Here is a 25,803-nt window from a genome sequence, read left to right on the forward strand (position 1 = left end):
CACACACACACACAAAGATGTTTCTGACTTCTATGCTATTTTAAAATCCTTCAGAAATATTTAATATGGTGTTCCACTTTCTTGCTAGCAATACTTTTGTCAGACCCAGTGTTACAGTTTTCTTTGGAAAATGGTAGACATAATATAGGAGCAAACCTATTTAATTACACCTGAGTTTGTGACAACAAACAATAAACCTACTCCACAAAATGTAGCCACCACAACGGTCTCTCAAATATGAATCATACAGTGAATAAAAATGCCTACAACCCTTCAAAATGAATTGAATGAATCTATATGAGTGCATGCTGCATGTTGGTGTCAGACCTTAATGTCTGACGAGTGTCGTGGTACAAAAGGGAAATTTCTTTCCTCTTGCTAGCAGAAAAGATACAACTGTGAGAGTGTGTCATGTATGGTGCCCATTATTTGAACTGACCTCTCGCGGTGAAGCCGTCTATGGGATGGAGTCATAGGATGCAGTTAGGGGAGACACCATGTCTGGGCCCTCTCCTCTCTACGGTAATCAATAAGACCGGCCAGACCAGCTCCACGCTCGCTAACCAATTCTAGCTGCCTCGATGTTGGGGAAGAATAGGAGCAGAGAAGAGAAAAGAGAGAGCGGGGAATCAAGCACAGATGTATCATTGTTATTCATGCAAAGAGAAGCAGGATCAAGTTTATAAGAGGCTAAATTGAACACACAGGACTGTAGTTTCCAGGAAATAACTACTTCAATGAGTTGCAATTAGGGTATAACTTAAATCTGGATAATGCATGGCATAAAACAAGCCATGCTAAACAGAGGAATGCAAGCTGACATTTGAAATTTTCAGGGATACAGAAAACATGGGTGCATCTAATTGTGTAGAATTAGGTGTTTCTGAGAGAGAGAGAGAGAGAGAGAGAGAGAGAGAGAGAGAGAGAGAGAGAGAGAGAGAGATAGTCTATCTATGTGTTCCAGAATTGCCTTCTAAAACTTTTACAGTAATTTATTTATTTACAAGTACATAACAGTACTGACTGTGACTGGACTACTCACTGGTCTATCCCTTCATCAAAACACGTGCACTTTGGTCTCTGTCTGAACTGGAACTAACCTTACTGTCCCATTTGACTGTACGGGGGCCGCTTCCTGACAGACAGGACTCGAACTCGACGAACTGTAACAAAAATTACAATATTAGAGCTTTAGTAATGCTGACAGCCGACTGTGTGTATAATTCAACAAAACAACAAACAACAACAAACAAACCTACCAACCAAGGTGAGCGTCGGTACTATCTCCCCCTGTAGGAAGTGTGCAGCATCCATCCGTGTGGGTTCTCGCGTTACTAGCCCTTTGGTTACCAAGGGAACGAGAACTTAAAAACTTGCGCCTCACACTCACATCCGTTTTCCCGGTAAAAGGAAGGAGGGCACCGCACAAAGAACCCGCTGAGATGATATACAGGTATTTACAGTGATTGTCGACAAGGCTACTGACCGGACAGCATATGTACATGCATATGAATAAAGTCACTAGCGTTGCACGCTCTTGTCTGATTTCTGGAGTTGATGCATTAGCCGCTAACGCGCTAGCCTGCTAAGTTTGCTAGCGTTAGCCTACTGACTGCACACATTGGTTATTTGCAAATTGCAATGCAGACTGTTGTTGCTCTTGGCTCCCGTGGTGTCAGTGAGTGAGTGTCAGTCAACCTATGGTGTCAACATTGCTTGATCCGTGGACCCGGTGCAGTGGTATTCTATTTTGATTGATCAGGAAAGCCAGTGTGTTACTGCCTGGCTTCAATGTAGTTGATAAATCAACTACTGATTCATTGAATACTTTAATAGATTGCAAAAACAAGCACAGGAGAGTACAGTTACAAAGGTAACAAGACAATCGCGCAGACTGTTGAAATGCAACAGTTAAGCTGCCATTAACACCATAGCGATAGCTACCGTGGCGTGATGATGATCACATTATACAGAGCTATTCTTTTCTCTGGTCTACCCCGATGAGACTCGTCGAAATATGTTGCCTTTTAAACATTTCTAAATAAAGTACTTTGACTTTTATCCACACTCTCATTTTTAAACATTTTTGAGTGCTCGCCTCAGATGGCCGCCTTTTCTTTAGTACAGAGCTTTATTTTCCTTTTTTCCTTTTTATAGCTATTCTGAGTATTAAAATGGCTGGCATTATAAGCTGAGGCTTCTGCCAAACACTCCCTTTTGGTCAAAAAAGAAAACCCTGAATACATTGTATAAGGTGTGTGTATTTTAAATGACCAATAAACTTGAACTTGAACTTTATTCAATGGATTTGCTTGAGGCGTTCTGCTTGCATATGATATTACAATTACATCCTGTGTATTTCCAACGTGTAGTAGTGTCTGCATTATTGCATAACGGTGGTGAACTAAGGCTAGATTGCATAAGTTGAGACTCATTGTGTTCTTTCGGCAGGTGCTTTAGGGCCCCTGCGTGATTTGATCATACAAACATGCCGTCGCCACAAGCCCTCCAACCAGTTCTGAAAATGAAGGTGGATGAGCTCTTCCACAACTGGCTGTCTGAACCAGACACGCAGGCTGTGCTGGCGGGATACCTCCACCTCATCAAGACTGGACAAAAAGTGGACGTGAGCAGCGGCGGAGCCACGGGCTCGGTGACCTTCAGCGAGAAGAACAACAACAACAATGTGACCACCCTGAAAGGCCGCGCGGAGAGGAAGTCCACCGCTGCGATGCCCAGCACTGCTCACACACTGCCCTCTGGGAGCAGCAGCAACGCCAGGGTGATGGGACCCAATGGCAGAGCGCTACGGAAGTCTGTCAGCACGCTCACCCCAAAGAAGGTAAGTGTGTATAGTGTTCCTTAACACTTTAACTTTATTTGTTTATTGGGACAGGACAATGCATATTAATGGGTGTCACATGGACGTAAATACACCGGATATAGCACAGTTGCTAATTTTCATCCGCAGTCCTCACACCTCACTTCAGTCTTAACACTTATAGAAATGGTGGGCAGACAATCGGGTCAGCTTTACTTGCATATATTCTTAAGAGAGCAGCATTGCAAATGTGCAGGGCAGTAGCAGCCTTCAATGCAGAACATATCCATCACCTCTAATAATTAGAGCATTTCATTAGAGTCTAATGAAATGCTCTCACAACATTACAGGTAGAGCCGTCCAGATTATAATCAAGTAAAGGGGGGGGGGGGAGTGGGTGGAATGATGCAAACAATTTATGCGGTAGTGATCAGATCCTCACCCATTGTAAATTGACAGGGCAGGTACTTATACTCGAAACACGGATAAAGGGATAACAGACGGAGCATTATATAACACATATTCTGGAACATACAGTATGTACCCCAGCTAGTACAACGTACAGTAGACTTACTACTACTAAACCACCCTATAGAAATTGTTATGAAACCACTTCACAGGTTTAAACAAGATCCCATAGAGCTTATTATGCCACAGGGCTTACAACAACACCTGAGTTACACTTGATAATAAAAGCGACAGGGTGTGGCTAACTGTCAGTTTGTGCATGCTGTGTGTTGTGCTGTCGCTCGAGGTGGCTGTGACTCGAACCATGTGGAGAGATCTCCCACCGTGCGGTGTGTGTCATCACAATCTGTTGATGCTAAAGTACTGTATGTGCAGACGGAGGTAGAGGGAACAATGTCTCTCACCTTCAGACGTGCTACCTTTGACTTTGAAATGGGAATGGCTTTAGAAAACAAACACCATTATCTGCCAAGTACTTGGCAGCTATGCTGAGATATTATGGCCTGTGTCGGGTAGCTCAGTCGGTAGAGCTCTCGCCTTTGGATGCCAGGCACTGCCAACTCAGCGTATTTGGTGCTGCAAGTCATGCGGGAAGTACTGGGAGCAGGTAGGTGTGGCGCTCCGGCTCCAGTGTACCTCAGAAATCCATCTTCCACGTGTTACCGGCTGATACCGACAAAAAGCCACTCCCTACCTACTTCTTCCCTCACTCCGACCAGGGAGTGAACCCATTAAAACCTGGAAAGCATCATCATGTCATTTTAGATTTCTTTGGCTAGTCAAAAATAGCAGATATACAAGCTCACAGTGCATCACTTTGTGCCGTGCTATGAGCTTGAAGATTGACTATTTTTGAATAATCTTGAAACTAACAAAGCTTAAAAAAATATATTTTTTTTTATTTATTAAAACTTTTGTATAGAGGTCCCTGGAATAAAATATTTTCGGATGGGGAGGGGCCGCGGCCAACTACATATAATTATGGGGGTCCGACTCCTTGGCATGAAAAAGTATGAGCGCCACTGTAGCAACATACGTTTTTTTTCCCACAGTTTTTTTTTTTTTTTTTTACTTTTTAATATTTATAAGACCGGCCTCAGGTCTTAATGGGTTAATCCAATCAAGCATTGCAAGTGGAGCGAGAGATACCGAGTTGATTAGTCTTTCCGCTTAGTTAATTAAATCAATTCAGTGATTTAGCCTTTTGCGTTTACAGTCAACAGATTCCAGCTTGCAAAATGCTCTCTCTGTCAAACGATACCTGCATTTCCCCAGTCTCTCTGTCAAACCATATTTCCCCTGTCTCGCCACAAGGGGGCTGCTGAGTCACCTATAGCGAGCAAGGGTGGTGGTAAATGGTCCATGCCTTCCCACCAATGGCCTGGATGGAGCCTTCATGTCTGTAAGCATATGTAGAGAGACTGACAAATACTTTCCATATGCTTTTGGATACACCCATGAATCAATGTGGTACTGTATGGGGAGGAGGGAAGCATATGAATGCAGGCCATCCCTGGCACTCTAATAACTCCCCCTTATTCTTTTTTGCACATGGTCTGAGCAAGCAGGACCAGGCCTGCTCTGTCTGATCAGGGACTCCTCCAGAGTAGCGGGGATTTGGGGCAGGGACGGCTTCAATTATAGCCTGTTAGAAAACCATTAAATGCTGCTCGGTCTGATTTGTACTACTCGTGCGCCCTGTCCTCTCAAGCTGAGAGGTGGTTATCAGTGTGGGCCTGGGTGAAGGCTCACTGTATGTGATGACAGTGAGACAGCCAGGCAGCTGGTGTGGCATGCTGCTCTCTGCCGCCCTCCTTGCATTCTACGCGTTGTTGACACGTTGAGGGCAGGCCGGCCGGCCAGAGAAGGTGTTCTCTCGGCCGGTCGGTCACTCGCTGGGCCGGCTGCTCCGCTCTTTCTAAGACCCCCAACACCACACCACACCACAGTTTGGCTGTCAACGGCAGTGCTTATCCGAGTGCAGTGGTGGAAAAAGTACTCTATTGTTTTACTTGACCCATTCTGACCTGAGATCAGATTCTAAAAATGTCTCTTCTACATCCTGACGGTTTTCTGAAAAAGCTGTGTTTCTGTGTCAGTCGTTCTTCGATTTTTCAAAAAAATGCAGACCTACAAGCTCATAGCGCGCCACTCGGTGGCACGCTATGAGCTTGTAGATCAGCTATATTTCAATAGCTAAAGCAAAACTAGTAGTTAGTGCTAACACCAAAAGGGGTTGCGAATGCGACGGAAGCAAGTCTGACCCAACACTGCAGCGAATCGCCAAAAACAGCCGATCTACAAGCATAAATGACAACTGACAAGTGTAGATCGTAGATCCATCTGCATCTATGAGAAAAAAGGGGGTAAAATAAGTGGTTACTCAAGAAAGATAAAGTACTCTTATCGGTACTCGGTATCGGCGAATACTAAAAACTTGTACTCGTACTTGATCTGAATAAAATGGTATCGGGACAACTCTAGTACAGTACTTGAGTAATGAGTAATGAGAGTTACTTTCTACCACTGACAACTGCTTATCGGAGTGTCACATGAGAGCTGCAGATGGAGCATATACAGACCAGTGTCTAGTTTTAAAATGAGAAAAGTGTCCATTGTATTTGTATGAATAATAAGCCAGTGTCTATTTTATATGTATGCAAAACGTTGGGGGTGGAAAAGGAAATGGCCACCATCATTAGCTCATCAAAGTCTGGGGTGGTGGTGGGTGGGGTATTCTCAGATGATCCCCCTCCTGTTGAATGAGTGACGGCTGTAATAGCCTGACCACGAACGTAACAGAAGACCAGTCGAATTGCTACAGCGTCATTCAGACTATACTCTGTGTCTGTGGATTTCAGATCGCCTGTCTTTCTCATGAGGGACATCTGTTGGCAATGAATCTCTTGTCATGAGCTGTCTCACTTTATGTCTGTCTGCTCATGGTGAAACGATAAGGGGTTTGACAGATGCGAGAGAGAGCTTTTTTGATTTCCACGTCCACCCGTTTTCCTCTGGGCTCCTCACTGATCTTTGGCCCCCATTCGCTGTGAAGAAAAAAAAACTGCTGGACAGTTTGTGTATTCCGCTGTGGCGTGGGCAACGGTATGTTGCCCACACTGTGTCACTTCATATTAAAGGGATCGTGATCCAGCATAAAGTAAATGTTCCTATTTAAAGACAGCCAAAGGAATTCCTGAATACAAATGCATTCTTCAAAGGATTAGTTAAAAAATTCAATTAACGTCATACTGATGCTGCCCTGGAACAGCTGTGTCCAACTTTGACACCAGACACCGATATAGATAGCCTTCGTTCCCCCTGTGTTGGAATTATATATACTCAGAACTGAGCCAGAGAGATGAGGTGTGGCATCGCATTCATCCTCTGTATACGTGCTTCTAGTGAAAACTACAATCGGATGCTCTCGTTGTCTAATTTAGAGCCAATTGCGATAAATCACTCTTGGTATAATGGTCAAATCGGTTAGTATTAGTAAACTAATGAAGGCTTGGTTTTCAACACGGTGACTGCTCTGTGCTCATTTCAATAAGTCACACATAGAAACACAGTAGACCTTTTGACGGTTGACCTATAGTTTTCTGTGTAATGAGAAAGTAAAATCCAAATTTGGGGGGGACCTACTGTAATTAACACTGAGCATGGGGAACCTAATTAAAGACATTATGAAATGTCCTTGTATCCTCCTGTGTGGATTTAGCATCCCAGGCTATTTTCTCAAGGTGGCTTTTTATAACATGCTTGCCTTGCTCGGGCTCAGCCAACCTTGAAGCTATTTGAAGCCGGAGGTTAAAGGGTCACATTATCAGGAGACACAAGAGGTGCTAAACTGTTTTCCGCAAGTGTTTTTTATTAGGAAGACCTTGTTCACTTGGGGAGTGCAAAGGAAGCTTTATCTTTTAGCCAGCACCTCCTTAGCAGATAAATCACGCCGTGTGCTGTTAACAGACAATCTAGGTATTTATATACTGTATATAACAGATATTTTGGTTGTCTACTTTTGTTGTTCCACCAGATAAGAAAATATTTCAACACCTTGAAGTGAGTTTTCACACCCAGGATTTAATATATGTATTCACACAATCTCAGTGTGTCTCTCTCAATGCTTACTTGTTGACGATATACTATTGTTGCCTCCACCAGTCTGTCTGTACGGCCAAAGGCCGGAGACTGATGTTTTCGCCCCTGTCTGTCCCCTGTGTCTGTCCGTCCGTGTTTTGTCTGTGCAGAGCTCATCTCCTGCACCGTTGGACTGCCTGGAAGTCTGCAGGCTCTGGTAGGCATTAGGCAACCCGAAGTAGCTGCGCTATGAGGAGCGCACATTTCTAGCATTTGTATTTATTACGGTATTTGATATTATTCATCTGTGATTTGGAATTGGACCGAAAAACTGAAAGCTGCTATTCAATTCTGTATTTTTTTCTTTTCATAGCCACAACATAAAGACTGGTTGCTTATCTCTAGTGGCGCTCTGACCACTTAAGCCCTATACTTCTTCGAACTACACATGGGGACGCAGGACAGGTTGCAGGTGGTTTAAACATTTCTGTCTCTTATGTGGACACTGGACACATTTTATAGCCAACCTCACGGTACCCGTGTTGGGCGTCAGCTGATTTGCTCACATTCATGTCGTACTCACTGGCCTTTTCTCCAAATCCACGATGTTGCCAGTTAAGTAGACACTATTTTTGGCCCGAGTTCCTATGTGTTCCAAATCCCTGTCTCGGACAATCAGATTGGGAAGGATTGCGACAGAGCTATCTCTGGATTTCAGTATTGTACCAGTGGTGCCCTTGTTGTTTGTTTACCAGCTCTCTGTCTCTCTCCAAGCACTGTTCAGACTGCCTCTTATTCTTAATAGTTGAGAGTGAGACACCTCCAGTGCTTAGTTTCCACTGGTCCAGCAGTCTATTACTGGGGTGGTGCTTGCTCGGGGCAGCGGTGGCCGAACGGTTTGCGGAGCGGTCTTGATACTGGAAGGTCGCCAGTTCGAATCCCCGGACCGGGCACGTTAAAATTACCACCGCTGAAGTGCCCTTGAGCAAGGCATTGAACCCCTACCATGAAATGTTCTATGAGCAGGGTGTGGCTGTAAACAAGCATCTCGAGCTTAGTCCACTTCCCTGGGTAAATTAAGAACTTTGCTTTGCTTTGCTTTTGAATCAGTTTTGTCCTCCACTCCAGTAAAGGGCCTTGCAAACAGGGAGAGAGAAAACACGCCTATAGTTCATTTTCAATGAAACCTGCGTTTTTTGCTCTGAGAAGTTGCGGTGCGACAACGCAAGCGTATTTACGTGAGCGCGGTCCCGTGAATTTGTTGCGCGCGTGCTCGTTACCTGCACATGCTCGTAACGACTCACCAGACCTGGATTAATAGCTTTTCTTTTTACGCTTGCATTGTCCGCAGCAGCCCCTTGGCTGGGCTTCCCAACAGACGCTTACGCTTCTGTCATGGCGATTCTTGGGGACGTGTTCTAGCCGCGTGCACCGTTCCGTACCTGCACGTTGTTATCTTTTTTGTACCACGCTGTGGTACTGTATTCTATACGAGCATGACCCCACTGGCGAGAGCTCCTGGTTGGTGCGCTCTGCGGACGTCACCTTCCGCATCACTATAGTGATTGGCCCCCCGTGTCGAGATGCTCTGGGTTGTTGTGGCAGAGTAGAAGCATTTCAAAGACTATAAAATGTAACTGAGGCCGTCTATGTATCGGTGACCCGATACACTGCAGCGGCATCATTTCAACTCAATATCTGACACTTGGGGACATTTGGAGCGGTCAACGACACTGCAGGTCATCTGGCAAAGAGCTCAACTTATGCATGCCTCTTTGTTGCTCTTGTTCACCAGTATACTTTAGGGTTTTATATTGATGATTTGGGAAAAGCCACGGATGGGGGACAACTTGTGTTGGGTTTCTCCCACCCTTCTATATAATGTATATCTCTCTGCTTTAGCTGTCTATTCTGGACTGTATGTACTATTTACTATACTGTGTGATATGTCTCCAGTATCCCCTCTTAAAGGAACAACTTGCCTTCCACGTTGATGTTACTCATGCTAGGCAAGCTGGATAGAATCTGTACTTCTGTTCTTTACTTCCTTTATTCTCTGTAAACGGGGGGGGGGGGTTTCTGTAAATGGCTCTCTGGGTCTGGCTGCTGGAGTAATTACATCTAGACTAGATGTGCTGCCGGTCACCAAAAAAACCAGACAGTCAATTTCATAATCTCATCAGTTATGTAATAAACTGACACATGGTGGGGACACATGGCTGCACTCGAATCCGATTTGGACGTGTTTGGCTTAGACACGTTGCGAGATCACACACTCCAATGTCCTATTTTCTTTTTTTACTTTTATAGTGAATGCTTGTGGAGTCAGGCCTGTACATCTACGTAGATTGATAGTGGCCTCTTGGCATGCTGTTGTTTTGGATATAGCCTGCCAACAATGAGTCTGACCAGTGAATGACAAACAAATCACAGACAACAACTTAATTGTGACTGTGAGCGTGATGCTTGTTGGAGTTTGTCCAGTATGATTTTTTTTGTGTTGTTTTAAGGGCACATGATTGATAGTACCATGATCCTCTTCCTAGGAGGGAGTTGTTGGTCTGAAAATCAGAACCTGTGTGTGTGCGCCTGTGCGGTACTGTTCTGTGTGTGTGTGTGTGTGTGTGTGTGTGTGTGTGTTGGTCGGTTGGTTGGTTGCCCTCTTCCACAATGATCTCCAGTTCACAGAAGTCTACACTCCACAATGCCGCTCATATGATGTGTGCACCAGTGTTTGAATACACAGAGAGTTATTATGTAAACCAGCACATCATTAGTGTTATCGTGTGATGACGCCTTGCTATTTTCATGGAACAAACCTCAGATTTTTGCTTTTTAGTCCTAACACAAACACGGACTGAAGGGTGTTGGCGGTGGTGGTGCTGCTTCGAGGGCTGTTGGACAACAAAAGGCAGATGGCGTAAAAAGAAAAAAAAGGAACGTCACAAATATAGCTTATCAAGCATGTGCAGTATCCTGCCATGGGGGGGGGATAACAGGAACTGGGTTTGGGCTAAAACCAGCAGAAGAATGTGGACTCTGTTGATCCCCGTCGTCTAAAAATACTTATCATTTAAGTCCGGGTGTGCTTTTCTCTTCACACCCCACATGTTTACACTCGTACACGTACAGCGAAGGTAGCAACGCACTGCCTCTGTAGTGCCATACTGTACATAAACATTGCACGAGTATTGCACGTATGCAGCAGGCACACGGGTCACATTTGCATATAACCTCAATTCTGTGTGTACATTTTTTTACACATAAAACTAACACGCCGTGTGTGCATTCCGTTTCTTCATAATTAGATGCACTTGGAGAAGAACAATGGATGTTCCAGTACAGGTCTTTCCCCCGCATGGGCCTATAGGCGTTCAGTCAGGACCTCCTCTTCCCAGCAACCAAGTTAGATCAGCACGTTTATGTAGAATTGATTGTAATTGCTGTCAGTCACAGGACAGGAGTGAAGGGGGGTAAAGCAGATGTTTATATGGTCGACTAAGAGATATCCATCTTTGTTTTTTACAGATCTGTTTTTTTTTTGTTGCTTTAATTGGCACTGGCTGGTTCAGCCATAAATCTTTTGAATTTGACACGTACTGCCGACTCCGGCCCGTCGTCAACTGTGATAAGACGACCCCAAGCTTTCTGAACAAAACAAAAGGAAATGCATACTGTTCTGCATCACCAACATGAGATTGGAACTGTACTGTATAGATTTACAGTTGTTTGCTTATGCTGTGCGATGATTTAGGCTTCGGCTCTTGTCAGCTTTGCTTTTAACAACAGGAAACACAGGCATGGGTACAGTTCTATGACGCGGAATGGAAAATTGGTCAATACAAAATTGGGAGCTTTTAAAACGGTGTGCAGATCTCCTCTCTCCTTCCTCAGTCATTTTTTTGGATCCTTCACCCGTTGCAATTCGTGGATGTGCGCACACCTCTTGACCATTATACATTTCTATGACAACCTAGAATGCTATTATGAATTCCATTTGGTTCATCAGCATCTCAGTGACGTCTACTCATTTTTGTTAAGATTTGTAAGACCAGGATGGGGAGTTTCAGTTTTACTCCCAGCGCATCCACCATTTCCAATGGGCTTATTACCCGGAATAACTTATGAAAGGAGAGGAACAGCCTTGGATTGTTGTTGAACCATGTCAGCTGATCGTGCTGCTGTCCCGAGGAGAGAGGGGAAGAGCTTGCTGCAGGGTCGACGAGAAGCCGGACCGGAGTTTTCACTTTGAAGCGCTTTGGTAATGTGGGAGCCGCTTCTTCTTCGAGGGAAGCTGGCGAGCAAGTGTAAGCGCTGTGTCATCTCGGTGTTCAGCTGTGCCCCCTTCAGTGGAATCTGCGGCCGCCGCAAGCCGCAACAACAGGTCTGTATCTTTACATAACCTTCTCTATGAGAGCTGAGGAATGCAACACTGGAAAGGGCAGATCCACCACACACACGCCCCTCCCGCCTTGTGTGTGTGTGTGTGTGTGTGGATACTCTCACACACACACACACACACACACACACACCCTCTCTTTCTTATCTCTCCCCAGTAGCTTTGAGGCTAGGGCTCCCTCCTGACCCCGAGCAGTGTGTGTGTGTGTGTGTGTGTGTGTGTGTGTGTGTGTGTGTGTGTTCATGTGCAGTGGACAGGACAGGACAACAGGCAGAGCTAACATTGCACAGCCAGATCTGGACTCGAGAGAGTGAGATAGAGAGACACACGGTAGCAGCTGCAACCCTGCATTAAGAGTCTCATTCTGACGGAGGACAAATAGAGGGACGCAGCTTATAGACGGGACGACTGCTGCTGCTGCTGTTCCTGCTGCAACTCACTGCGAATATACTATTGCAGAACTTACAGCTACAACCGTCCGCTTTTGTTGTACAGCTGGGAGGATAAAAAAAAAAAAAAAAAAAGATTGTGTGGGCACGGCCGCACGTGCCCCCCGTGCCGGTTGAGGATGAGGATGAAGGAGTTGTCCCTGCGTCAGGACCCTGACCTGAGGAAGGAGTTGGCCCTGTTGGCACGCGGCTGTGACTTTGTCCTGCCCTCGCGCTTCAAGAAGAGGCTCAAAGCCTTCCAGCAAGGACAGCAGGCAGGTGTACATTATGATAGTGTGTCCCAGACGGTCCATTAATGTGGACAGATTTGATTTGCGGCTGGTAACACTGGTGACTTAATTGTCAAACGTTCTCCACAGGCTGCTAGTACATGGTCTCTTCTCTTATAGTAGTACAGGATGCTGAGGATATTTATGCTTTGACATTGTGTGTGTGTGTGTGTGTGTGTGTGTGTGTGTGTGTGTGTGTGTGTGTGTGTGTGTGTGTGTGTGTGTGTGTGTGTGTGTGTGTGTGTGTGTGTGTGTGTGTGTGTGTGTGTGTGTGTGTGTGTGTGTGTGTGTGTGTGTGTGTGTGTGTGTGTGTGTGTGTGTGTGTGTGTGCTCGTGCTCGCATAATTGTGTTATGTTTTGTCTTCCTAGTGACAGGTGGTTAGTCTCAAAATTCTCCAGCCACTTTCACTGTTTGGCTACCTGCCAAAGTAGCTGTTAGTGAGTGGATAAACTTACCATTCTTACCCTACCAAGTCCAAATACACCAGCCTTTGAATAGCTCAGATTCACACTATAGATGTCAGTGACCATCCACTTGAAAATTGTATTATTCATTTACTTTTATTTGGGGTCTCATTGGGTTTTGCCTCACAGAAAAAAATGACTAACCTTTTGTAACGTCTGGCTTTCAGAAAAACAATCACACTTTGTGGCAGCCAAGGCTATGGACTTTTTTAACATTTGCTTACAGAAGGCGCAGTGACGTCATGTGGCAGTCACTTAAGTTCACATGAGTGTGATTTATTTAATCTTTTAGTTTAGCTATTAGTTTATCAAAGAAAGTTGTGTCCTTGACAACTATGTTTGGTGTTTGACCGCCTGTGCCGAGCCAGGTCAGACTGCATCATAGTGAATGTGTGGAATATCACAGGGATTAGCAGCTGTGCTTAGGGGGGGCTCTGCTAGTGGTTAGCATTGGGAGGAGGGGGGGGGGGCACTGCATGCTGAGCAGCAGTAGATGTCTATGTCCTTTTATAGCCATGGCTGACACCCCCCTACACACACACACACACACAGGACAGTGGAGGGCTGTGGATCAGCTGCGTTTGTCATCCGGTGCATTTCAAACTTTTCCAAATAATCAACATGGACAAACACGCGTGCACTAGTGCACACCATACAAGGTTACTTACCTGCTAGATGGAAGACATGGATGGATATAGCCCCCTAAATGGGGTGGTGTTGTCTTAATAACCTAGAGTTACAGATTCAAATCTTCCATTTAGCCGGTGAGATGCAGTCCACCGGCATGAAGAGGTGTGTTTATCAGATCTAACAATAGGCGATAACTGGATAGGTTTGAATGGCTCCCAGTGGATGCCATTTTTATCTCCTAGTGCAAGTGCAAGTGTTTGTTTATGTGGGTTATTAAACTTAAAGGCACAGAGAACGATCCAGTGCACAGATTCTTTAATCCATGTAAATAGCCTTTGGGCATGAGCTAGAAGGCAGCAGCCAAGATGTTTTTGGCTGGACAGCAGTAGTGTGCCCAGTCCTATAAACACTGCTTGTTCCTGTTATCCGTTGTTTAAAATTAATAGCAGTTCATACACGGTCCAGACATACTAGGGTTTGACCTGGTCTTGCGTAGCAAATAGTAGCTAATAATGTGAGACATCACCACACATTGCATTTGGGATTTGAATATGTTTTATGTTTGTGTGCGCGCGAGCGTGAAAATATGAAAAGCCTGTAGCTGGAACGTAGTAGTGCCTCTTGGCTCACAAAGAGTGGAGGCTGTGCCATTGGATCTCCTAACAGTATGTTTGCTATGCTTAGCAGGTCTACGTGAATCAAACTGGTATGGAACTAAAATTGATCGTGACAGGTTAGGCCCTGGGCTTAATGTTACTGCATGATGTCATAGTTGGTAACCATTGAAAAGGAAAGATTGGTTCCAGTGTTGGTGCTTGTGGAACTTTTAGTGGCATGCTTTGCACACTCGAAGACCTTGTAGGCAAAGCTGTCACTTTGCATCCTGGTTGGAGTCCGCAAGCGCGCGCGCACACACACACACACACACACACACACACACACACACACACACACACACACACACACACACACACACACACACAATCACAGCTGTGCACAAGCACTGGCATACTCAAGGTTTTAAGTTACCAAGGAACACTTAGGAATGACATTCATAGGAGTTAGTTGGGATTGAGATGCACAGAGACAGGGTGCGTGGATCCATGTATGAGCCCTTAAACTCCTACTGTACCTTCTGTCTACGGTATACAAACTCAAACATGTACATTGCACAAAGCACATGGCCCGCCTTTCATCTATCGGCAAAGCTGTCATGAGCAACTGCTGTTTGCCCTGCAATCAGGCCTGTCATTTAAACCCAGCCATGGTGGCTCCGCTCATTCTCTCTCTCTCACTCTGATGCATGCATGTCCATTCTTGTCATGGACATGGACAATGTGGTTATCTAGTGATTTGTTATCTCTCCTCTTCACTGGATCATCACACACATTCCTCTTCCTGAGATGAAGGCCTGAACTGTGCAGGCTCTTGTCTGTCTGTTTGTTTGATCATGGTCGCCGGGGTCATCCCTGGCTTTGTCCCCTGGCCCCCGAATTCTGTCCCCGGTTTCCCCACTTACCTCAATGTTGGGGGTTAGGCTTAAGGTTATGGCTTTTATGACCGCTGTGTAGGAGCACTTTTCACGTGTGAAAGTTGAGAACGCCTTCTCTGTTGCATAATCTAGACTATAGTCACGACTCACTACTGTAGCTCACTGTCCAGAAGGTCACTGAGATCCACATCACAGGCTTTGCTGGTTGTTCCTCAGACAAAACTAATAACCAAAGGCGATCGAGCCTTTGCAGGTTTTGCCCCTATAGGCTATGGAATGAGCTCCCACTCCACCTTAAGAACTGTGGATTCTGTGGACATTTTCAAAGGACTGTTAAAAACTTTTTAAACAGGCCTCTCCTTAAATCTTGATTGCTTTATTTTACTCTACTTTTTCTATTTTGTCTTACTTTATTTTAGTTCTTGACTTGTTTTATTGACTATCGACTTGTTTTAATTTTTATTGTTGTTAAAGCACTTTGTGACTGTCTGAAAGGTGCTCTATAAATAAACTTTACTTACTTACTGTCTGTAAGCTAAACATTCCTGATTCATTGTGTATTTTGGGGTGCTGTTGGGTATTCTATTGCCTACCTAATACCTATACAGTAAATTCCTCAGTGTTACTCTTAATTTATTAACTGGGGGGTGTACAAATAGACCCATAATTGGCTTTCAGACATGAGGTCATGTGACAGCCAAGTCTATGGACTTTTACTGTTTGTCATATTCATGCTCCCCCAAAAATCAGCAAGCCCCCAAAAACCAACATGCCCGAGCAAAAATCATCATGCCTCCTGTGATGTCACGATAAAAGCCGCCCTTCACTTCACACAAGTGTGATTTATTTTATTTCTTTACACTGCACTCTCACCACAAGCTCCCTCTACTCTCCAGCAATATAGGAGCCTATCTTTTCCTGGGCTCTTCATTGACACGATTTGCTGAATAATGCCATTCATTCGTCAGAAACAGGGCTGTGTGTCAGTCTAGCGGGGGGCCAAAATAATCGTAAATGGTCCATTCTGTACCTGCCAATGTCAGTTGACACGTCCTAATTGAAAGCCATTACGGATAAATGGTTAATGGGCAGGAGTGGTGGGGGAAATGATTTGCCTAGCAATCATAACTCTTCCCTAATGGAGCGGTGGTGGGGGTTAGCTGCGTGTGGGTTATGAGTGTTTACTAGGGCTAGCTAACGCCAATTTTAGCACATGGATGTGTTTGTGGATGTGAAGTGTTAGCATTTGCTAGTATCAGTAGCTAACACTGTTTGTTTCTGTCACGACCCCCTCCCACCCCTCTCTCTCTCTCAGGCCCAGGTGAAGCCGGAGGAGCCCGTCACCACAGCACTGAGTGAAAGCATTCCAAAGTTCTACTTCCCGCGTGGCAGGCCCAAAGCCAACCTCAACACCGACAGCCTCATTTCCAAGATCGAGAAAATATTTTCCCAATTCCCCAATGAAAGGGCCACCATTGAGGACATGGGGCAGGTTGCCAAGGTGAGAATGTGATTTGTAGCGCGCGGGGGGCTGCCCACCCGCCACCCGGCAAATTATTTTCATTAGCGCCATTAGCCCCTTCTGACTTTATAAAATGTTTGCTGCTTTTAACCCCATGGAAAATATTATGGCTGGTCTTCCCCCCCCCCCCCCCCCGAGGAATGCAAAGCTATGACCTGAGGGGAACCTGCACTTACAGAGAAATGACAGCAAGCGTTTTCCTCTGGGAAGATTTTGAATGAAACGATGCAGCACTTATCAACCATGGGATACTGTGTCATTGTTCTGCCATTTCTCGTACTGCTCTATTGAAAGAAAGAGATTATGCGTGCGTGCGCGTGTGTGTGTTCATCTACAAACATTTTGTTTTCTTCTCTCTTGTACACATCTTCCATTCTCTCCTCTTACACGTCTCTCCACAGGCCTGCGAGTGTCCTCTCTACTGGAAGAACCCATTGTTCTTCTCGGCTGGAGGCGACAGATCGAGCTCAGTGTCCGTTCACAAGTTCGTGGCCATGTGGAGAAAGTAAGACAATGGCTTCTCTCATGCCCCAGTGCACCACAGACACACACACACACACACAATGGCAGCAGCTCAATGGTGATCTGAAGACACTGTACAGTTGCGTATCTTCCATTATGACCAGTTCTTTTTCCATTTGTAACAAAAGGAAAGAAAAAAGAAATCACTTAATAGAAGCCTCGAAGGAACCACTTCTGTGCATAACACTGTATATGTGCGTGAAATAGTCAATTCAATGTCTCTTTTCTGACAAAGAGAAGGAATACCACTGGGCTTGTATTATAGTGAAGGCCTGTGCAAGTGTTCAATGGGTTCCTCTGCACTGTATGCTTGTTGTATGAGAGAGTCAGTCATGCTGTTGTAATAATGTGGGAGCCCCGCGCCTGGCCTTTTTATACAAGCTTGTGACCCATGTGAGACGAGAGAAGCCATGGCAGAGACTTGCATTATTTTAGCATCATTCCCCTAACGCTCTTTTTTTTTTTTTTTTTAAGTAAATTTTATTCAAAGAGTATGACATCATATGCAATTTTCACAGAAAGAGAATACGACTCTTTTTTTTTTTTAGTTTTTTTTTTTACATTTTCTCCCACAACTCCTTTCCCAATCCTCCCCACCCACCCACCATCTTTCCCCACGAGGCCAGACATACAAACAACATACATACACAGGTATAAAACTAATAGGTTGAGTACATGACAATACACACAACATACAGTATATACAGGTATAAAACCAATAGATAGATAAGATACTAAGATACAAAGAAAGGAATCACATGGTTATGATTAATAAACAACTTCAATGGTGGGTAAAGTCAGATTAACAATAATACAAAAATTACAAATAAGTCCCCTAACGCTCTTGAGCCTGTAATCTCCCCAGCAACTATTTCAGAATCATAATTTTGGAACGCAATATGTACCAGCGCTCAGCTCTTTTGAGCTGAAATAATGTCAGACTTGTGTTCTTGCATGTAAAAGGTTGGGGGGTAGTAGTACAAGGGAAGGCCGAGGGAGTAACCCAGCGAGCCATCTGTTCTCTCTTTTCCTCTCCAGAACGCTGCAGACCTGTCACGATGACGCGTCTAAATTTGTGCACCTCTTGGCCAAGCCTGGCTGTAATTACCTGGAACAAGAGGACTTTATTCCATTCCTGCAGGTACAGGCTATAACGGCACACCCAGGGAGAGGGCTATAGGCTTGGCAGGATGGGGATGGGAAGGTAAAATCGGACTGACTGGTGGGGATGAAGATAGTTTTCTAATTGTAAATGTGGTGGACTGGTGTAGTGAATTCAGGGTGCGACACAGGAGGAATTTTATTTAAAACCTTTGCCTTAAGTAAAATTCCCTTCTAGACTCAGCAGAAACGAATGTCAGGTAAACCTCTTGGTTAGGATGAGATGTATAAACGGCTCTCACAATGCAACTTTCAGCTCGGAAACCGGCAATGATTTAATTCTGTCTCAGAAAAACACGGGATGCACTTTATAATCTCAATATATGAATGGGGCAAATTGACTTGTTTGTTAAGTCCTGTCATGCAGATTTTGCTGCGCTGGCTGTTTGTTTTCCCTTTCTGTCTGTCTGCTGAGCTGTTTGGTGAGCCCAGCAGCGGTGCAGCCCTCCCCACTACACCCTGATTCATTTTCATGCTAGCAGGAGTGACTGGGCCGGGCCCAGCCAGCCCGTTAGCATAAGAGCAGAGATGCCTTCTGGCACACGCCGTTTAATTTGTATTGTGCCGCCCGGCAAAATCGCCTCTGACTGTTGTGATGAATGAAAGGTGGATTGCAGTGGAGTCGATTTGACTGTCCCCGCCCGTTTCCTCAGCCCCGTGATTTATGTGTTTTTCTATGATTTAATTTCTCCCCGGGAAGAGTCAAAGAGGCACGGCTGGCCCGCCCCAAAATAAAACCTTTTAAGCCATTCTGGGCGGGGACCCCTTTTGGTGTTTTAAACATTATGTTATAATTTAGCTATTGAAAAATAGCAGATCGTGAAAATGTGCCTAAAATTTGGAATATATTTTTTCAGAACATCTTTTTTAACTCAAATCTTTGCTTCTGAGGGGGTCGCTGGAACAACATATTTTCAGATGGGGGTCGGAGGCCAATTACAGATTATTTTTGGGGTCCTTGACATGAAATATTGAGGTGATATAGGCCTAGAAACATTAACGTATTTCAGAAAACTGACATTTTTTTCAGGCCTAAATGGGTTAATTTCATTGCCGCCTTCGCATTTGTGTCAACATTTCATCTCCCCCCCCCCACACACACACACACACACACACACACACACACACACACACACACCACCACCCCAGCAGAAAGGAGAAAAGGGTTTGGAGGAGGCGGGCAATAGTGTAAGGAAAAGAGGCGTGAGGGAGTTTCATGGCAGCAATATAGCTATAGTTCATTTGAAATGCAGCCCCACAGACACCACATGAAAGGCCCTGGGTGATTGTGGCACGGGGAGAAAAGGGGAGAGAGCAGCCACTAAGAACAGACACTTGCAGGCCTCCCATTTCTCTTGCCCACTCAGAAAAGGTTAAGATCATCCCTGGAAAAGCATCGGTACTCCGGTCCAACTGTTGCAGACTTCCAAGATTTAACATTCGTATTAGACAGACCTTTTTACATCAAGGCCCTCTGCGATCTTTCTACACTAAAGCTTCAACGTAAAAGCCAGATGGGTCTGACGGATTGATCTAGATGGACATTGACAACTGTGGATGTTTGAATAAGTACCCCGAGTTCCCATCCACCACTTGCGATCTTTTTTTAATGTGCACCATCGAGCACACAAAAGGCAGACAGATGTGGTGTGTCTGCTGCTCGCTCATCTCTTGGAAGACTCCCACGGAGTAAAAATGAACATACAGTATGTATTTGTTATCATTATTGGGCGCAGGATTCTAGCTGTCCGGTCTGGTTCCGTTTCCTTTTTACAGTTTTATTGTAGAAATGGGAGTCGGAGAGACAGAGTGGGCTGACTTTTGGCACTTTATTTTTTTTTACTAAGAGGGGGTAACCCACAACCTTCCATAACCTGAAACCTTCCTTGAACCTGTTAAGTTCTGTCAGTGCATTTTTACTTGCGCAAGCAGAGCGCGCAAGTAATCGTTTCGCTTGGTCTCTTCGAAGTGAAGCCAAGTTTTCTTCAACAGTAAATCTGTGCCTGGTTTGCTGGGCCTAGTTACAACATTACGTCATCCTTGAGAGAGTACATGGTGTGTATATGACGTAATGTTACAAGTTACAAGTTACAACATTACGTCATATACACACCATGTACTCTCTCAAGGATGACGTAATGTTGTAACTAGTCCCAGCAAACCAGGCACAGATTTACCGTTGAAGAAAACTTGTCTTCACTTTTCGGAACCAAGTAACCACAGTATACTGCTAATCAAATTACAACTACATACTCTGTATGTAGTTGTAATGTGATTTTTAATTTGTAAATCTGTGCCTGGTCTGCTGGGAACAGACTACACAGATGACCATATCTCTTACGTCATCACTGAGAGCTAGTCATACATATACACACACCATGTACTCTGGTCCCAGTTCTCAACGATGACGTAATGTTGTAACTAGTCCCAGCAAACCAGGCACAGATTTACCGTTGAAGAAAACTTGGCTTCACTTTTTGGAACCAAGTAACCACGGTATACTGCTAATCAAATTACAACTACAGATTTCGGAAGTATTTTAGATCATGTATATTTCAACAAATTTGAAAGTATTATTACAGAAATTGAAGTTAGAGACACATATTACTCTGATCATGATTTAGTATTAATATCACTATAGTACAAAATGAAATACATTTAAAACAATTGACAATTTACAATAAGTAATAAAATAATTATACTGTATAATATATTTTAATTCAGTTTATATACCTTTTCTTTTTCATCACATATCAATGATTCATTTTTCTGTAAAAAAGTAGTTAGGTAGCAAATAGTTACACGTAATGATTATACATTTCAAACGTTCCTTCACAGAGATACTGAGATGTGATACTTTCCAGCGGTCGAAAGTACTTGCGCGCTCTGCTTGCGCACTAGTAGGCCATTTATGGCCTACTAGTGTGCAACAAGCAAGTATGCACTCGGCAGAGTGCAGTTCTAGTTGTTTTATGTTTTCATTATAACCAAAACCACCCATGAAGGCTCACTTGTAGATCGGCTATTTTCTAAATATTTTGAAAGTGAGTTTTTTTTTAGGTTTACCAGAACTCACTCAGAGATGGTACCAGGCAGCTCTTTGAGCACGGAGATTCCGAGAACCTTTATCTGAAACCAAAAATAGAAACTAATTCCGAACCTGTGAAATACGTTGATATGGCACAGCGCGGCTTGCTTATTTCTTCTAGCCCATTTTGAGCAGGAACCCCTTTTGGTGTTTTAAACATTGTTATTATTTAGCTATTGAAATAGCAGATCTACAAGCTCATAGCGCACCACCGAGTGGCGCGCTACGAGCTTGTAGGTCTGATATTTTTGAAAAATCGTGAAAATATTTATTTCAGAAAACTGTAGGATTTAGAAGAAGTTTTTTAAATGTTGAGGTCAGGCCTAAATGGGCTAGTTGAAATGAGACATTTGCTTTCCCTTTTCCAGGATGTGGTGAACACTCACGCTGGCCTGGCCTTCCTGAAGGAGGCTTCTGACTTTCACTCGCGCTACATCAACACGGTGAGAGAGAGAGAGAGACCAGCAAAATAACACTTGTAGAAATTTGTTGAATCAACACTTGTTCATTTAACTCCAGAGAGTGGTAAATAACGCAGGGAAAGTGACGCCATTTCCAAATGCATTGCACGTGCCTTAATTTACTCAGCAAATATCTCCGGCCGATATATTACAGATAGTCGTTCCATGTAAATCACAGCATATCGGGTGCCCCTTTCCCCCAGTGCATTCCTACATGGTTGTACTCGCTTGGCAGCACGTTTGAACTGGATACATTTGGTGGAAACTTAAGTACATTTACTCAAGTACTATTACTTTAGCTGAGTATTTTTGACACATTATACTTCTGTACTCCACTACAGTTATTTGATAGCTTTAGTTACTAGTTAACAGAAGAAATACTGTACAGTATAATTCAAAATGATGTGTTATTATAGGTTAAGCCACACAACCGCATATACAGTAATCAGCCTCATCTTTCTTAACCAGCTGCAACATTAAAGGGACACTTCACCCTTTTTGCAAAAAAATATATGTTAATGACGTTTAGAAGCTTTAGATCACTTTCCTGGGGGTATTTATGTGTGTAATATGTGGTTTTAGATATTTTAGATTGTAGCAGTGAGCCTGTTGTCTCTGATGTCATGGACACTGGTCTCACTACCTTCCTGGACTACAATTCCCATAATTATTTGGTGCACTGCTCCTCCTTGTGGATAGGGGGGAGAGCTGTCTTACTGAGACAACATGTAGTCCAGGAAGGAAGTGAGCCCAGTGTCCATGACATCAGAGACAACAGGCTCACTGCTACAATCTAAAATATCTAAAACCACGTATTACACACATAAAGACCCCCAGGAAAGTGTTCTAAAGCTTCTAAACGTCATTAACATATATTTTTTTGCAAAAAGGGTGAAGTGTCCCTTTAAGGGTGTACAGTAAGTGATGTGAGTGATGACAATTTCGGGTTAGGACTTGCCATACCAATTTATCCAATCAATTCTGTTTACTAAGGAGTTGGAGAAAGGGAGAATCGCCCGTTAATAATGAAACACTATCAATATATAGAGCTATTTACAGGGTTCCCACGGTCATTAAATTCCTGGAAAAATTTTCCAGTCCTGGAAAAAAGGTTTGAAATGTATCAAGGGTCCTGGAAAAATAGTTGGCTATGCATTGTTTTTGGCTATAGATTTTGTTAATGAAAAACTTTTTTTTCCAAAACATGAAATACAACGCACTGTAGCTAAATATTTGGCACAACATTTGGAATTGAATTGTAGCATTCTATTCTTTATTGTTGCTACACTGCCTGTCTTTGGGCACGTAGGAGCAAGAGACTCATTATTGCGCTAAGTGGTTGTTGTATAGGCCTGGAAATTGGGTTAAATAAATGTTCTGGAAAAGTTTGGGGAATTCATTGGTATAAATGTGTGGGTACCCATTTAACACTTAATTTTTGAGAAATTGACCTTTCTGCTTAATTTAATTAGTACTTTTACTTTTTCTTTATTTTTTTATATATATATTTTCATGTCAATGCTTTGGTACTTTTATCAAGTGCAATTGTGATTACAGGACTTATAAAGCAAAACATATTTCTACTACCACTGATTTACTTATCAGGTGATCCAGAGGATATTCTACACTGTGAACCGCTCGTGGACCGGCAGAATCACACGCTCCGAGCTACGGAAAAGCAACTTCCTTCAGGTCAGACATCACTCTATAAAGACTTATACAGACAAAGTTAGTTTAAAGTTAGTTTTTTTCTTCTTTTCTTCCCATGCTGATTCCCATCTGGTTGTTGTTGTGTTGCGGCTATCCTCAGTTTACACATTTAACCCATTTAGTCCCGAGTTAAAAACATTCACTTTGCGCCACATTTTTACGATTTTTCAAAAATAGCTAAATTATAACATAATGTTTAAAACACAAAGGGTTAAAGGGCAAGATAATTTTTTGGTAACTAAGGTGTGCAAGAAATCTAAAATAATTGCCCCATTGACTAGAAATTGATCATACAAAATATGCTCCTCATTGACTTAATCTGTACAGGGAAGAAGAGGCTCTTTTAGCTCATGGACGAATGCAAACTGAGTCTATTCAACTTCCTAATGACTTTGCTATTTGAAGATATGTATCCGCAGCCAGATCTAGTATGGGGTTTTCTTCCTGATGAAAATGGCTAAAGTCGATGGCTATGGAAGTTGACATTTTTTATTTTCCCTGCGTTTTGTGATATTTGATACGGTCTGAATCAGATTTGTGACTGAGAGCTGTACAGTGCAAGTCAATAAGGAGTGGATTTTTTAATGATTCATTTCATGTCAATGGAGCATCATGGCAAGCTGAGTACACAACCCAAACCTCTACCAGTGTGGTCTAGCCACATTGTGTTTTTCCTCTTTTTATTGAAGTTAATCTATTGTGTCGTTTGTTTTCTTTTGTAGGTTTCTTTTTTTAATTTATTTTATTGTCATGCGGGGAAAAACATGTGCTTTGGCAAAATGGCCAGTTGCGCTCAGTTGGGGAAATGGATCCATTAGTTTTCTAACGTTAATGTCTTCCTCTCCTCTCCAGAATATAGCCTTGTTGGAGCAGGAGGAAGACGTCAACCAGTTGACAGAGTTCTTCTCTTATGAACACTTCTACGTCATCTACTGCAAATTCTGGGAGCTGGATGCTGACCACGACCTCTACATAGACCAGAGAGACATGGCGCGACACAATGACCAAGGTACGGTACACACACACACACACACACACACACACACATGTCCATCCCCCAATACACAACGACTGGGGTATGGTATTTATATGCAAAAATCTTTGAGTATTCAAGTCTGAGCGTGTGCAAATGTAACCAAATAGACCCATACTGTAAGTGTACATTTTGTTACATGTGTACACTCTCTACAGTCTCGTCTACACAGTTACAAATATATTGTTCTCACCCCCCCCCCCCCCCTTCGGGATGAACTTTGTAAGATATTTAAGCTAAAATAGCTTAGTCTCACGTAGCCAGCTATGCAGGTATTGAGCAGTCCGCACTCGGCTGTCAGTCTCCTCAGTGGCACAAAAGAAAGCGAGACCTATAACTCCTGTCTTAGCTGCAGTGCATTGGCTCCCTATCTATGTCAGAATAAATTTTAAGGCCTTTTTGTTTGTAAATCTTTATGTGGGCCGGCTCCTTATCTCACAGAACTTGTGGAACCTTATACCCCAGTCATGCAGGGCTTGATTTGATTTGATTTAATCCGAGACCTCTGCCTCTTGATACACCTGTAGAAATCTAAATCCAGTGGCTAAAAACTGTGTTGAAACAATTCTAAAATAAAAATAAAAAATTAGCCAAATACACAGTACTCTGTTTGAAAACAATTCAAAACATACAGTACATATTTCTTCCTCCACCCAGGAACACCAAGCCCGCTGAACCATAAGGTATTATGCATATTCATTGTATGTGGTCTTGTATGACCGCTGGTTCAAGAATCAAAGGTCACCTCTTGTAGCCACTTGCAATCAGCAACATACTGTACCCTCCAGTGCCGCTTTAACCTCCACAGGGTACCAGTTGAGTTGGGTTTACTGTACCGGGCGTTGGTGACGAGTAACCTGTCAGTCACTGCCAAGTATTTGAAAATTAATTTAGTAAAACACTTCACATAAAAAATTCCCAGCAGCTGTTGTCTTCTATGCAAACGATTCTCATTTATCTTGCCAGGTAAGAAGAAGGCTGAATCAAAAATACGTATTTTTGAATACCATTTAGGGCCCCGCAGGTCTAGTCCAGACACAAGTGCACACTTGGGACAAGGGGACGTTTCTCTCCCACACACTCCGCGCCACATGTTCTTGGTTGATGGGTCCGTGAGTGCAGCAGGGGAAATGAGACACAAGATCAATGGAGAGAGAGCAGTGTATTATGCTCTGGCTGGGGTGACGCCATGTCTGGCACAATTACTACCACCCGAGTGGCCAAATATGATGA

General features: G+C 43.6%; 1 protein-coding gene across 2 annotated transcripts in view; it reads left to right on the forward strand.

Moving 5' to 3' along the window:
* Window positions 1-1,378: 1,378 nt before the first annotated feature.
* The window catches only part of ppp2r3b (protein phosphatase 2, regulatory subunit B'', beta), a 29,993-nt gene continuing 5,568 nt past the window's right edge, over window positions 1,379-25,803 (forward strand). Inside the window, exons 1-8 of one of the 2 annotated variants that reach the window (XM_080785367.1) lie at window positions 1,379-1,453; window positions 2,452-2,842; window positions 16,389-16,574; window positions 16,997-17,100; window positions 18,156-18,258; window positions 21,735-21,809; window positions 23,433-23,519; window positions 24,390-24,546. In XM_080785367.1, coding sequence (XP_080641493.1) covers window positions 2,489-2,842; window positions 16,389-16,574; window positions 16,997-17,100; window positions 18,156-18,258; window positions 21,735-21,809; window positions 23,433-23,519; window positions 24,390-24,546 — 1,066 coding nt within the window. In that variant the 5' untranslated portion in view covers window positions 1,379-1,453; window positions 2,452-2,488. Of the gene's footprint in view, window positions 1,454-2,451; window positions 2,843-11,954; window positions 12,472-16,388; window positions 16,575-16,996; window positions 17,101-18,155; window positions 18,259-21,734; window positions 21,810-23,432; window positions 23,520-24,389; window positions 24,547-25,803 lie in introns of those variants that run through there. The other variant, XM_080785368.1, reaches the window with a different exon arrangement.

Source organism: Protomyctophum bolini, assembly GCF_963924005.1.
Source record: "Protomyctophum bolini genome assembly, chromosome: 16".
Classification (NCBI taxonomy): Eukaryota; Metazoa; Chordata; class Actinopteri; order Myctophiformes; family Myctophidae; genus Protomyctophum; species Protomyctophum bolini.